At 38.8% G+C, this 13,146-nt stretch overlaps 1 protein-coding gene across 3 annotated transcripts in view; it reads left to right on the top strand.

Moving 5' to 3' along the window:
- The window catches only part of TANK (TRAF family member associated NFKB activator), a 102,241-nt gene that overhangs the window by 40,074 nt on the left and 49,021 nt on the right, over window positions 1-13,146 (top strand). For all 3 annotated transcript variants that reach the window (XM_055396906.2, XM_055396905.2, XM_055396907.2), the window contains exon 2: window positions 8,912-9,059. In XM_055396906.2, the coding sequence (XP_055252881.1) occupies window positions 8,961-9,059 (99 nt within the window). In that variant the 5' untranslated portion in view covers window positions 8,912-8,960. The remainder of the gene's footprint in view (window positions 1-8,911; window positions 9,060-13,146) is intronic.

Genomic DNA, 13,146 nt, shown 5'->3' on the forward strand with positions numbered 1-13,146 from the left:
AGGGTGATGTCATCTGCATATCTAAGGCTATTGATATTTCTCCTAGCAGTGTTTCCAGCTTGTGCTTCATCAAATCTGGCATTTTGGATAATGTGCTCTGCAGATAAGTTAAATAAGCAGAGTGACAGTATACAGCCTGATGTACTCCTTTCCCAATTTGGAACCAGTCCATTGTTTCATGTCCAGTTCTAACTGTTGCTTCTTGACCTGCATACAGGTTTCTCAGGAAGCAGGTAAAGTAGTCTGGTATTCCTCTCTCTTTAAGAATTTTCCGCAGTTTGTTGTGATCCACACAGTCAAAGGCTGTAGTGTAGTCAATGAAACAGAAGTAGATATTTTCTCTGGAATTCTCTTGCTTTTTCTATGATCCAGCGGATGTTGGCAGTTTGATCTGGGTTCCTCTGCCTTTTCTAAATCTAGCTTGAACATCTGGAAGTTCTCCATCCACATACTATTGAAGCCTCAGTTGGATAATTTTGAGCAGTACTCTGCTAGCGTGTGAAATGAGTACAATTGTGTGGTAGTTGAACATTCTTTGGCATTGCCTTTCTTTGGGATTGGAATGAAAGCTGACCTTTTCCAGTCTTGTGGCCACTGCTGAGATTTCCAAGTTTGCTGGCATATTGAGTGCAGCACTTTAACAAGCATCATCTTTTAGGATTTGAAGTAGCTCAGCTGGATTTCTATCACCTCCAGTAGCTTTGTTCATGGTGATGCTTCCTGAGGCCCACTTGACTTCCCATTCCAGGATGTCTGGCTCTAGGTGAGTGATCATACTATCGTGATTATCTGAGTCATTAAGATCTCTTTTGTATAGCTCTTCTGTGTATTCTCGCCACCTCGTCTTAATATTTTCTGCTTCTGTTAGGTCCATACCATTTCTGTCCTTTATTGTGTCCATCTTTGTATGAAATATTCCCTTGATGTCTCTAATTTTCTTGAAGAGATCTCTAGCCTTTCCAATTCTATTGTTTTCCTCTGTTTCTTTGTGTTGATCACTTAGGCTTTCTTATCTGTCCTTGCTATTATTTGGAACTCTGCATCAAATGCGTATGTTTCTCCTTTTCTCCTTTGCCTTTTGCTTCTATTCTCAAATATTTGTAAAGCCTCCTCAGACAACCATTTTGCCTTTTTGCATTTTTTTCTTGGGGATGGTTTCGATCACTGCCTCATGTACAGTGTCATGAACCTCCATCCATAGTTCTTCAGGCCCTGAGTCTATCAGATCTAATCCCTTGAGTCTATTTGTTAATTCCACCGTGTAATCGTAAGGGATTTGATTTTAGGTCATACCTGAATGGTCTAGTGGTTTTTCCTGCTTTCTTCAACTTAAGTCTGAATTTTGCAATGAGAAGTTCATGATCTGAGCCACAGTCAGCTCCTGGTCTTGTTTTTTCTGACTGATTAGAGCTTCTCCGTCTTCGGCTGCAAGGAATATAATCAATCTGATTTTGGTATTGACCATCTTGTATTGATATCTTTAACCCCTTCATTTTAAAAACAGGGAAAATCGAGGTCCAGAGGAGGCAGGACTTGCCCTTGATGTCATTACCACCATTGCTTCATCTCAAGCATAGTAAGACAAACACTAGCCTAGGTCATCATTTCTGTAAGTAACTGTTAGTGGTATTCTTAACAGTTGTCTCAGATTTGCAGAGTTGTTCTGATCTGGAAGTTCAGACTGGACAATGCACAAGAAATACATATAATCCTGGCCTGTTTTAGTGACAAATGAGTATTATCTAGCACTAAAAACATCTTTATAGCTATCAGGAACCTGTTTTAGAAAGAATGACTGCTATTTGATAGTCAAATAAAAGGAATGGGTGAAGTCATTGCTACTTATAATTCAGAACCCAAATCAGATGACATCTACCTCTCAAAGCCTTTCTTAAACCTCATAAATATTAGATGTGAGCACTCTGCTTTCCAAACTCTAGCCTTTAGATATATCCAGGTACTCATATATATTCTTTAAATTACAGCTAGTGGTGCCTTCATGAGGGTGGGTTTCGTGTCTGTTTTGTTCTCATAGTGGTGAGAACATCAGTAGTGCCCATAAAACTAAGGTGGCACTATCCCTAAAGCTCCTTGCTGCATCCTGCACAGTGGCTTACATGTATTCAGCAAACACGTACTTTACTTTTTCTCATTTAATTGGATAGTAATGGTATATATTTTATTAAAATTAAATTTGGCCCTTGTAGTCGATACATCTTTGTTGGCACTGGGAAGTTTTACCAAGGGAAAATAAAATTATCACCCTTGTGCATGCTGACTTTCCCACTCCAGGACCCTTGCATTATGCACCAAGGATCATTGAAAAGAGAAAGCAACCTGATGCCCATGAATTTTCTTAGTGCTTCCTCCTGGGCGAGCACCTGCTGGACCTGGGAGGTAGAACAGGAACTTGCTACCCTCTCCATTTTCCATCTTACCGGAAGTACCCAAAGGAAAAAAGGAAATACTGTCAGAGTAATAGAGGTGGATATGACAAGGCTACCTTGGCTTCAGGAGGATTACCCTAGGGGTGGCATGCTTTGTGTTTTGCCCACCCAGCTATAGTGCTGGGCATCAGTGAGTTAATCTCTTCCTGGTGTAAGTATAAGGAAACCAGCAAACCAAACCCGGAAATAAATTAGCACAGAAGGCTTTCCTGAAAATACAGTTAAAAGAGTGAAGCCATAACTAAAAAGAGTGTTTCCATGGCAGAGGTAGCTCTAGCTTGGACCTCCTGTGTTTGGGGGATGGTAGTGGCTATTAGGGGCTTCCCTGTAGCTCAGACAGTAAAGAATCCACCTGCAGTGCCAGACCTGGGTTCGATCCCTGGGTTGGGAAGATCCCCTGAAGGAGAGCCTACTCCAGTATTCTTACCTAGAGAATGCCCACGGACAGAGGAACCTGGCGGGCTACAGTCTGTGGGGTCACCAAGAGTTGGACGCAAGTAAGCGACTGAGCACAGCACAGTGGCCATTAGATTTGAGTTTGAACATGTTTATTATAAATAAAACCATTTCCTTGGAGTCCAGCAACTTTTATAGAAGGGATACCAAAATGTAATTGAAATGTAACTACCTCTTGAATTGTGAAGTTAATTTTACACTTAACAAATGCTTTAAAAAATAGAGGAACAAGTGGCTTTAAAGTTCAGGGTGTTAATATTTGAAATCTGTCCAGTTTAACTAGCTGGGTTCCAGAGACTGTTTCCTTTTACTCTAGTCAGTGTCACTGATCTGACACCCAATTTTCTTCTTGGCTGTGAGATAGGAATTAAATGTATCATTTATTTAGTTGTAGTGACCTGAATCATATCTCCCCAGCATACAGTCTTACTTCAGGAAATAGGATGCATCCATGTGGAATTTATTCAGTAACTCTTCATAGTGACATTGTGTGATCTAATTCAAGGACCTGAAATGAAGACTCCACATGATTTACTTACATATGATGCAGCTATTTTTAGTATTATATTTACATTTTTAAAAACAAGAATGCACCTTCTTGATGGAACAGACATGCATTTTTCGGTTCACAGATGCAAGAGGTGTAGAACAAAGAAGTTTCTTAGAAATCAAATCCAAACATCTTTTTTTGTTTGAAGGGAGAGAAACTTGAGTCCAGAAAGATTTAGTAGCCCTGAAATAAGGTCCCACGCTCAGTCAGTAACAGAATAAAACAAGAAACTAGATGAGTTCCAGTTCAAGATTATTGTTTGTCCCAGATTTTAAAATATAAGTGTGGTTTACACTGACAGTTTATTATGAAATCTGCAGGTTGTTGAGACAGTTTTAGGCAATCAAGTCACATAGCTACTTAAGTTGTCTTAATTTCTGTATGAGCGTATTATAGTATACTATAGTCCCTGTAGCTCCCTACCCTTATTTTTCTTTTCCTGCTCATACACTTACTTTTAATCTCGTGTGCTTTTTAAAGCCACCCCTCATGCGACGAGTTGACTCACTGGAAAAGACTCTGATGCTGGGAAAGGTTGGGGGCGGGAGGAGAAGGGGATGACAGAGAATGAGATGGCTGGATGACATCACTGACTCTGTGGACATGAGTTTGAGTGAACTCCGGGAGTTGGTGATGGACAGGGAGGCCTGGCGTGCTGTGATTCGTGGGGTTGCGGAGAGTCGGACACGGACACGACTGAGCGACTGAACTGAACTGAAATCCTTTTTTTAATGATAATACTATCTAAATAAATACTCAACATGATGCTTTGTGCAAATGCTGATTACTCTGTTTCCATTGTGCCTATGGTGTGTTAGAGATCTGGCAATGTTAATTATCTTAACGGTATTTCATCTTTTCCATCTATCAGAGGTAGCAATAAAAACAGACTTCCTAACTGGAATGCCTAGAAAAGTATCACTTTCATTGCTTCAGGGCTTCCCTAGTGGCTCAGATGGTAAAGCATCTGCTTGCAATGCAAGAGACCCGGGTTTGATCCCTGGGTCAGGAAGATCCCCTGGAGAAGGAAATGGCAACCCACTCCAGTGCTCTTGCCTGGAAAATTCCATGGACTGAGGAGCCTGGTAGGCTGCAGTGCACGGGTTCGCAAAGAGTAGGACATGACTGAGCAACTTCACTTACTTCAGTCACTTCATTGTTTCACAAGGTAAAACCACTGTGATCCCCATGTTGTTCAGTCGCCAAGTCATGTCTGAAACTCTTCATGACCCCATGGACTGCAGCACTCCAGGCTTCCCTTTCCATCACCATCTCCTGGAATTTGCCAGAGTTCATGTCCATTGAGTTGGTGATGACATCCAAACATCTCATCCTATGTTGTCCTCTTCTCCTTCTGCCTCCAATCTTTCCTAGCATCAGGGTCTTTTCCAATGAGTTAGCTGTTCACATCAGGTGACCAAAGTATTGGAGCTTCAGCATCAGTCCTTCCAATGAATATTCAGGGTTGATTTCCTTTAAAATTGACTGGTTTGATCTCCTTGCTATCCAAGGGACTCTAAGGAGTCTTCTCCAGCATCAATTCGAAAGCATCAATTCTTCAGCACTCTGCCTTCTTTATTGTCCAGCGCTCACAACCATATGTGACTACTGGAAAGACCATAGCCTTGACTATACAGACCTTTGTCAGCAAATTGATAGCTTTGCTTTCTAACACACTGTCTAGCTGTGTCATAGCTTTCCTGCCAAGAAGCAGTCGTCTTCTAATTTCATGCTGTGGTCACCACCCACAGTGATTTAGAGCCCAAGGAGATGAAATCTATCACTGCTTTCACCTTTTCGCCTTCTATTTGCCATGAAGTGACGGGGCTGGACTCCATCTTAGATTTTTAATATTGAGTCTTAAACCAGCTTTTTCACTTTCCTTCTTCACCCTTATTAAGAGGTTCTTTATTTCCTCTTCGCTTTCTGCCATTAGAGTGGTATCATCTGCCTATCTGAAGTTGTTGATGTTTCTCCCAGCAGTCTTGATTCCAGCTTGTAACTCATCTAGCCCTGCATTTCTCATGATGTGCTCTGTGTATAAGTTAAATAAACAAGATAACAGTAAACAACCTTGTCGTTCACCTTTCTCAATCCTGAACTAGTCAGTTGCTCCATAGAAGGTTCTAACTGTTGCTTCTTGACTGGCATACAGGTTTCTCAAGATGGTCTGGTATTCCCATCTCTTGAAGAGTTTCCATAGTTTGATCCCCATAATAAAATCCTTGAAAATTGTTGTTTACCAAGTCTAGAAAATGATGTAGGAGGGTGCTGAGTATCTTAAAGACTAGCTGATAGGATTGAAATATTACCTAGGTATTTAAGGGCATTGTGATGTATGGTTAGCTGGTTTTCAACAAGGATGCCAAGGGCATTCAGTGGGAAAAGAATAGCCTTTTCAACAAATGATACCAGGAGAACTCACCAGCCACGTACAGAGGAATGAATCTGGAGCCCTACCTCATACTGTATTACACAGATTAACTCAATACAAATCAAAGGTCTAAATGTAAAAGCTAAAATTATAAAATTTCTAAAAGAAAATATAGGTGAAAATCTGTGTGATCTTGGTTGGATTAGGCAGGGGTTTCTTAGATATGAAAAGCACAAGAACAAAAGAAAAAAGATAAATTGGACTTAAACTTTGTCAGAGGACACTATCAAACAAAAAGATAATCAACAGAATGGAAGAAAATATTGGAAATTATATATATGCATGTACATGTACATAAATATATATATATATATATAGGAGAAGAAAATAGCAACCCATTCCTGTGTTCTTATCTGGTAAATTCCGTGACTGGGAAGCCTGGCAGGCTACAGTTCATAGGGGTCACAAAGAATCGGACACAACTGAGCACGCGTGCACATGTATATATGCACATATATATGTGTGTATATATGCCTTCCCAGGTGGCACTAATGGTAAGGAACCCTGCTTCCAATGCAGGAGCCGTAGAGATGCAGGTTCGGTCCCTGGGTTGGGATGATCCCCTAGAGAAGGGAGGGCATGGCAGCCCACTCCAGTATTCTTGCCTGGAGAACTCCATGGATAGAGGAGCTTGGCAGGCTACAGTCCATGGGGTTGCAAAGAGTCGGACATGAATGAAATGACTTAGCATGCACATATAGGCACATAATAGGCACATATGTGTATATGTATCATATATATATGCACACACATGCACATATAAAGTGAGCAAAGGATTTGACTAGACTTTTGATGTACATACACACACAGATATATATACATGTACATATATGTGTGTGTATATATGCACCTGTATATGAAAAGTACGCAAAGAATTTAATTAGACATTTCTCCAAAGAAGATATTCAAATGCGCAATAAGCACTGTAAAGATGCTCAATGTCAAAACTGTGATGAGGTACCACTTCACACCCCGTAAGATCCTAACATATTTTTAAATGGCCGATGATTATTGGTGAAAATGTGGAGAAATTGGAACTCTTGGGCATTGCTAGTATAAAATGATACAGCTTCTGTGGAAATGACTGTAATGTCTGTGGTAGTTCCTCAAAAAGTTAAACATATCTGTCATCTGACTCAGCAGTTCTGCTCCTAGGTATATATCTAAGAGAATTGACAACATGTGTTCACACAGATATGTATGCACAAATTGTAACTTTATTCAAAATAACCAAAAAGTGTAAACAACCCAAATATCTATTAATTGAGGAATGGATAAATGTAGTATATCCATAAAATGGAATATTATTCAGACAAAAAAGCAGTGAATTACATGCTACAACATGTTTAAAGATTGGAAATTTTAAGCTTTGTGAAAAAAGTCAGACACTGGCATATACTTTATGGTTCTAAACATTCAGAATAAGTACATCCATAGGGTCAGAAAGCAGATTAGTGATTGTCAGGGGTTACAGGGGAGATAGGAATTGGGACTAACTGCTAGTAGGAGAAGGAAATGGCAACCCACTCCAGTGTTCTTGCCTGGAGAATCCCAGGGATGGGGGAGCCTGGTGGGCTTCCATCTATGGGGTCACACAGAGTCGGACACGACTGAAGTGACTTAGCAGCAGCAGCAGCAGCAGCAGCTAGTAGGTACAGAGTTTCTTTCTGTGATGATAAAAATGTTCTGTGATTAGATTTTGGTGATAGTTGCACAACATTGTGAATACAGAAAACCACAGAAGTGTATACTTTAGAATGGTGAATTTATTTTATATGAATTATAGCTTAATATAAAATATGGAAAGCAGGTATACTCAAAGATAAAGATGTTATGAAAGAGACTGATATTATGAAGGATTTCCAGTCATAAAGGGTGTGAAATAATTTGGTATCCCCAAAATCCCCTGTGACTGATAGACAACTTTGTCTATTCTGTGGCTTTCAGAGGATTAAGAGAAAGGCTCTATGGTGTGGTTTTTACAGCTTGACAAGAAAAATCAGTCATTAGATAGATGATCCTCTGCTCAGAGTCAGGGAATGTCTTTAGAGATATAATGCAAATTGAGATGATAAAACTAAATTACCTCCACTGAGGAAATCACCTGTAGTTCAGAAATAGCAGAGAAGTCAGAAAACTAATATAGAGTAGGGGTAAGACTGATGGGGTGTGATTTTTCTTTTTTAATGTACAATCCAGTGGCAGTTTTCCCTAGATTTTGTGCTAAAATAAGAGCATTTTCACACATTTTAATTGCTGTGTGATAACAACAGTGTGAACTCCATCCACAAACATTTATTATCTACTTAATTTTGCTCTAATTTCAGTATAGCAAGCATTCACCTTATAAGTGCAAGTAACTGTCCATTTAGTAGAAAAGAAATCCCTTCTCACGTTGCTAAACCTGTTGTGCATTTCTATAATAAAAGGTTAATAACTAATGGCCTTTTATATTTTTCCATTTTTAACTTGCATTTATAGAATACCATTTGTAAAGTAGCATCTTTATGAACTGGAACCCTGATTGCTTCTTAAACATTCATAAGGAATATTTCAGAATTGTAGAAGTTAAAGTTTCACAATATTCTAGGATTAAAATATGATCAGGATTTTATATGAGACTTTTTTGCCTTTATAAAGCTGTTTTATATGGGGACTTCCTTGATGATCCAGTGGTTAAGAATCCGCCTTGCAATGAAGGGTTCATGGGTTCAATCCCTGGTTGGGGAGCCGAGATCCCACATGCCACAGAGCAGCTAAGCGCACACACCACAATGACTGAAGGCTGTGGCTCAGGAACCCAGGTGCTGCAAACTAGAAAGTCTGTGTGCTGCAATGAAAGAACCCATGTGCTGCTACTAAGACCTGACATGGCCAAAGACATAAATAAATATACTTTTAAAAACTTAGCAGTACTTGATTCCATAATGTTCATGATAAACAATACAGAACTGTCTTTGAGGCACATTTTAAAAATGATTTATACTCCTTGATAGCTGTCTAAATTGTTCAATTATTTTCCAGATCTGTCGTTTACTCCATCATTTATAGTGATGCAACAGTACATGGAGGAATGGATAAAAACATTGGCGAGCAACTCAATAAAGCTTATGAAGCCTTTCGACAGGCATGCATGGATAGAGATTCTGCAGTAAAAGAACTGCAGCAAAAGGTATGTGGTTTTAGTTTTGAAAGTTGTTATTTATCCTGGTGAATGGAATTTGGATCTTTTACAATGGAAAATATTATATTGTTAGAACTAAAGAAAGAACTTCTTGCAGAACTAAAACAGGGATATATTAATAGATGAAATTTGAGGTTTTTATTTGCTAACTTTTTAATGAATATTGTGACCTATGGAAGGAATTCATTTTAAGATGATTGTATTGAGGAAAGATAAGTATGTTATCTTCCATGAATAATTTTTAAGTAAAATGACAAATTAAAAGTCAGAGTATCACTATCTCAGCTAGTTTTTTTGTTTGTTTTTTTCATATTGTTACTTGGCTGACTGGAAGACTATACAGATCTTAAAATATCCTGGAACTATAATTTGTTATTAATTTATTCTTTAACTATAAGTTAAAAATAAACTATTATTTCAGTGAAATCTCTAATGTCTTACCAGAAGTTTCAGATTTTTAAAATACTCTTGTTCACATAAAATTTCCGCTTAGTATTTTCAGTTTCTGAAGAAAGTAAATTGGAAGAAAGGTATATCCAGGCAAAAATTGCCTGGTTAAGTAGTTCCTAGGCATGTCTGTTAATGGTCCTTGATAAAGTTTTCACCAACCTACAGTAAAATGAGAAAAATAAGAATAAGGTAGTGAACTTCTTATAATGCTGAATTTATTCCATTTAAAATTCTATGCTTTATTCTGATATTGTTTCTATGATTCTGTACTATCAGAATAAAGAGCAAAATTTTATTAACATAATTTGTCAAATGATGATCATAGAGTTTTTGGTTTTTATTTTTTTGCTTAGTATCATTACTTATTGTTTCGGGAGTCCCCAGTATACCCAGACATTCTGCAATTCTCTAAAAGGATTCACAGGACTTAGTAAAACTCTCATATTAAGAGCTAAGATTTATTACAGAGACTAGTAAAGAAACACAGCCAGATCATTAATGGAAAAAGACACCAGGTGGAGTCTAGAGGAATCATGTGCAGGTTTCCTATACTCTTTCCCTTCTGTGAGCAGTCATACAGAGTGCACCCTCTCTCCAGCTTTCAGAAATTCACCCAGCATATATGCAGTGCTTTGGCACAGGAAACTCCATTTGAGACTCAAGAGCTTGGGGTATTTTTAAGGGTTGGTTACATAGGTACCCTGTGTCAGAAGGAAAGTAGTTTTTCACCATAAAGCTCATGGTAGTCTAAGTAGGCTGGCACAGCACTTAGAATCTTATCACTTAAGAAATGTTTTCAAAGATTACATTCGCAGATGCCAGTCAAGGGGCCAGCCTTGCAGATAGGCTTTTCTGACGATAAATAGCTTAAGGCCTGCCGTGTTAAATTATTCCTGTAAGGCTGTTGAAAGTAGAGGATCTTACGTTGGTTCCCTCAATTAAAAAAAATTTTTTTTTACTAGTCTATGGTATTCTGAAGCCTGAAGAAATATGCTACCCATGCCATTCTTAGTTTCCTCCATAAGTATAGAAATACATAATTCCCCTTCTTTCTATTTGATACATCTACTGTAAAACTAGTGTTATACATACTGTACTCCATTTCTCAAAAATTATCATTTTTTGTGTGTGTGTGATTCTCATGTTGATTTACAAAAGAATACTCCCAGTTATATAGGTAAACTTAATGGTCTAGAGATCTTCAGTAGCGGTGCATAAGAGAAACAGAGATAGGATAATGATAGACACTTTCTTGATTATTGAAGTGAAGTTTAGAATTTGGATTTGTTTTCCTTTCCAATTCATGTATAAAGCATAATCACTTTTTAAAAAGAGTAACAACAATTCCCAGCTTTTATTCTTATTTTCTCATTAGGTTCATTCAGAAACTTCAACAATGCTGTGCCTGTTCTAGGAACATTGGGAAATACAGAATTAGGGAATAGGAATATTGAAATATTCTTGCAATAAGACAGAGAGAGGTATTTCTCTGATCTTTCTGCCCTGGCCAGTAGTAAGCAACAGAAAACTCATAAAATTTAATCTCTGCCGTGGAAGAAACCTTTATTCACTGTGGCACTTACCCTGAAGAGGGGAAAGGGAAATATTTTTTATGTTTCTCAAAAATAGAAGAAAAAATGTTAAACTCTAGACATTCTAATTTATTTAAGAAACATTATTGAGTGTCTGCTAAGTACTGAGCTCTTAATAAGGTTCTGAGAATACTGAAATAAAATATGGTTTATGCCCTTAAGGACTTTCAATAAGTAAAAAAGGTTAGTAATTATTACTATAGCATGCTAAGTGCTGTAGTAGAGATCTGTACAGGATAACATGTGAGCACAGTGAAGAGGCACTTAACTCACACTGGGAGGATCAGGTCATAAGCTTACCACTAAGCCCAGGCCTTGAGTCAACATTAGGAGGAGCTGAGTAAATTAGGGAAGATGGATCCTGAAAGCAGGGAGAGAACTCACTCTGGGAGGATCAGGTCATAAGCCTACCACTAAACCCAGCCCTTGAGTCAAGATTAGGAGCAGCTGAGTAAATTAGGGAAGATGGATCCTGAAAGCAGGGAGAGAAATATATATAGTAAAAACTCAGAAGTGAAGACAGTACAGGAAAAGAAGCTGCGAAGATAGATTAGGGCCTTATCATGATGATTATAACTAAGTAGTTTTGAACTGTATTCTTATTTATTCAAAATATATTGAAGGACTTAATATGTGCTTAATATGGATGTGAGAGTTGGACTGTGAAGAAAGCTGATCGCCGAAGAATTGATGCTTTTGAACTGTGGTGCTGGAGAAGACTCCTGAGAGTCCCTTGGACTGCAGGGAGATCCAACCAGTCCATTCTAAAGGATATCAGTCCTGGGTGTTCATTGGAAGGACTAATGCTAAAGCTGAAACTCCAATACTTTGGCCACCTCATGCGAAGAGTTGACTCACTGGAAAAGACTGATGCTGGGAAGGATTGGAGGCAGGAGAAGAAGGGGACGACAAAGAATGAGATGGCTGGATGGCACCACAGACTCGATGGACATGAGTTTGAGTGGGCTCCGGGAGTTGGTGATGGACAGGGAGGCCTGGCGTGCTGTGATTCATGGGGTTGCAAAGAGTCAGTCACGACTGAGCGACTGAACTGAACTAAACTGAATATGTGCTTTAGAAAAGTCTTCCTGACAATGGGATAGAGGATAGATAGAATAGAGTAGTGTGGAATTGGCTCAACAAACATACTGGTGCTAAGCAGTGGTCTAAGATCAGGAGTATAAAAATAAGTGGCAACCATCAATTTGCACTTTATTATGTATAAATATATAATTATATGCCTGTTGATATGCCATGCCTGTGTGCTTAGTCATGTCCGGTGACCCTTTGAACTGTAGCCTGCCAGGCTCCTCTGTCCATGGAGTTTTTTAGGCAAGAATATGGATCAGGTTGCTATTTCCTTCTCCAGGGGATTTTCCCAACCCAGGGATCAAACCTTCATCTCATGTGTCTCCTGCATTGCAGGCAGATTCTTTGCCCCTGAGCCATTGGGGAAGCCCACCTATTAATACACATATATTACATACATCATGAGAAATGCTGCACTAGATGAAGCACAAGCTGGAATCAAGATTGCTGGGAGAAATATCAATCACCTCAGATATGCAGATGACACCACCCTTATGGCAGTAAGCAAAGAAGAACTAAAGAGGCTCTTGATGAAAGTGAAAGAGGACAGTTAAAAAGTTGGCTTAAAACTCTGAATTTCTTAAAATTCAGAAAACTTAAGAACATGGCATCTGGTCCCATCAGTTCATGGCAAATAGTGGGGAAACAATGGAAACAGTGACAGACTTTATTTTGGGGGGCTCCAAAATCACTGCAGATGGTGATTGCAGCCATGAAATTAAAAGACTCTTGCTCCTTGGAAGAAAAATCATGAACAACCTAGAGAGCATATTAAAAAGCAGAGACGTTACTTTGCCAACAAAGGTCCGTCTAGTCAAAGCTACGGTTTTTCCAGTAGTTATTTATGGATGTGAGATTTGGACTATAAAGAAAGCTGAACGCCAAAGAATTGATGCTTTTGAACTGTGGTGCTGGAGAAGACTCTTGAGAGTCCCTTGGACTGC

This window comes from Moschus berezovskii, chromosome 2 (genome assembly GCF_049115385.1).
Source record: "Moschus berezovskii isolate FMDL1 chromosome 2, NW_MosBer_1.0, whole genome shotgun sequence".
Classification (NCBI taxonomy): domain Eukaryota; kingdom Metazoa; phylum Chordata; class Mammalia; order Artiodactyla; family Moschidae; genus Moschus; species Moschus berezovskii.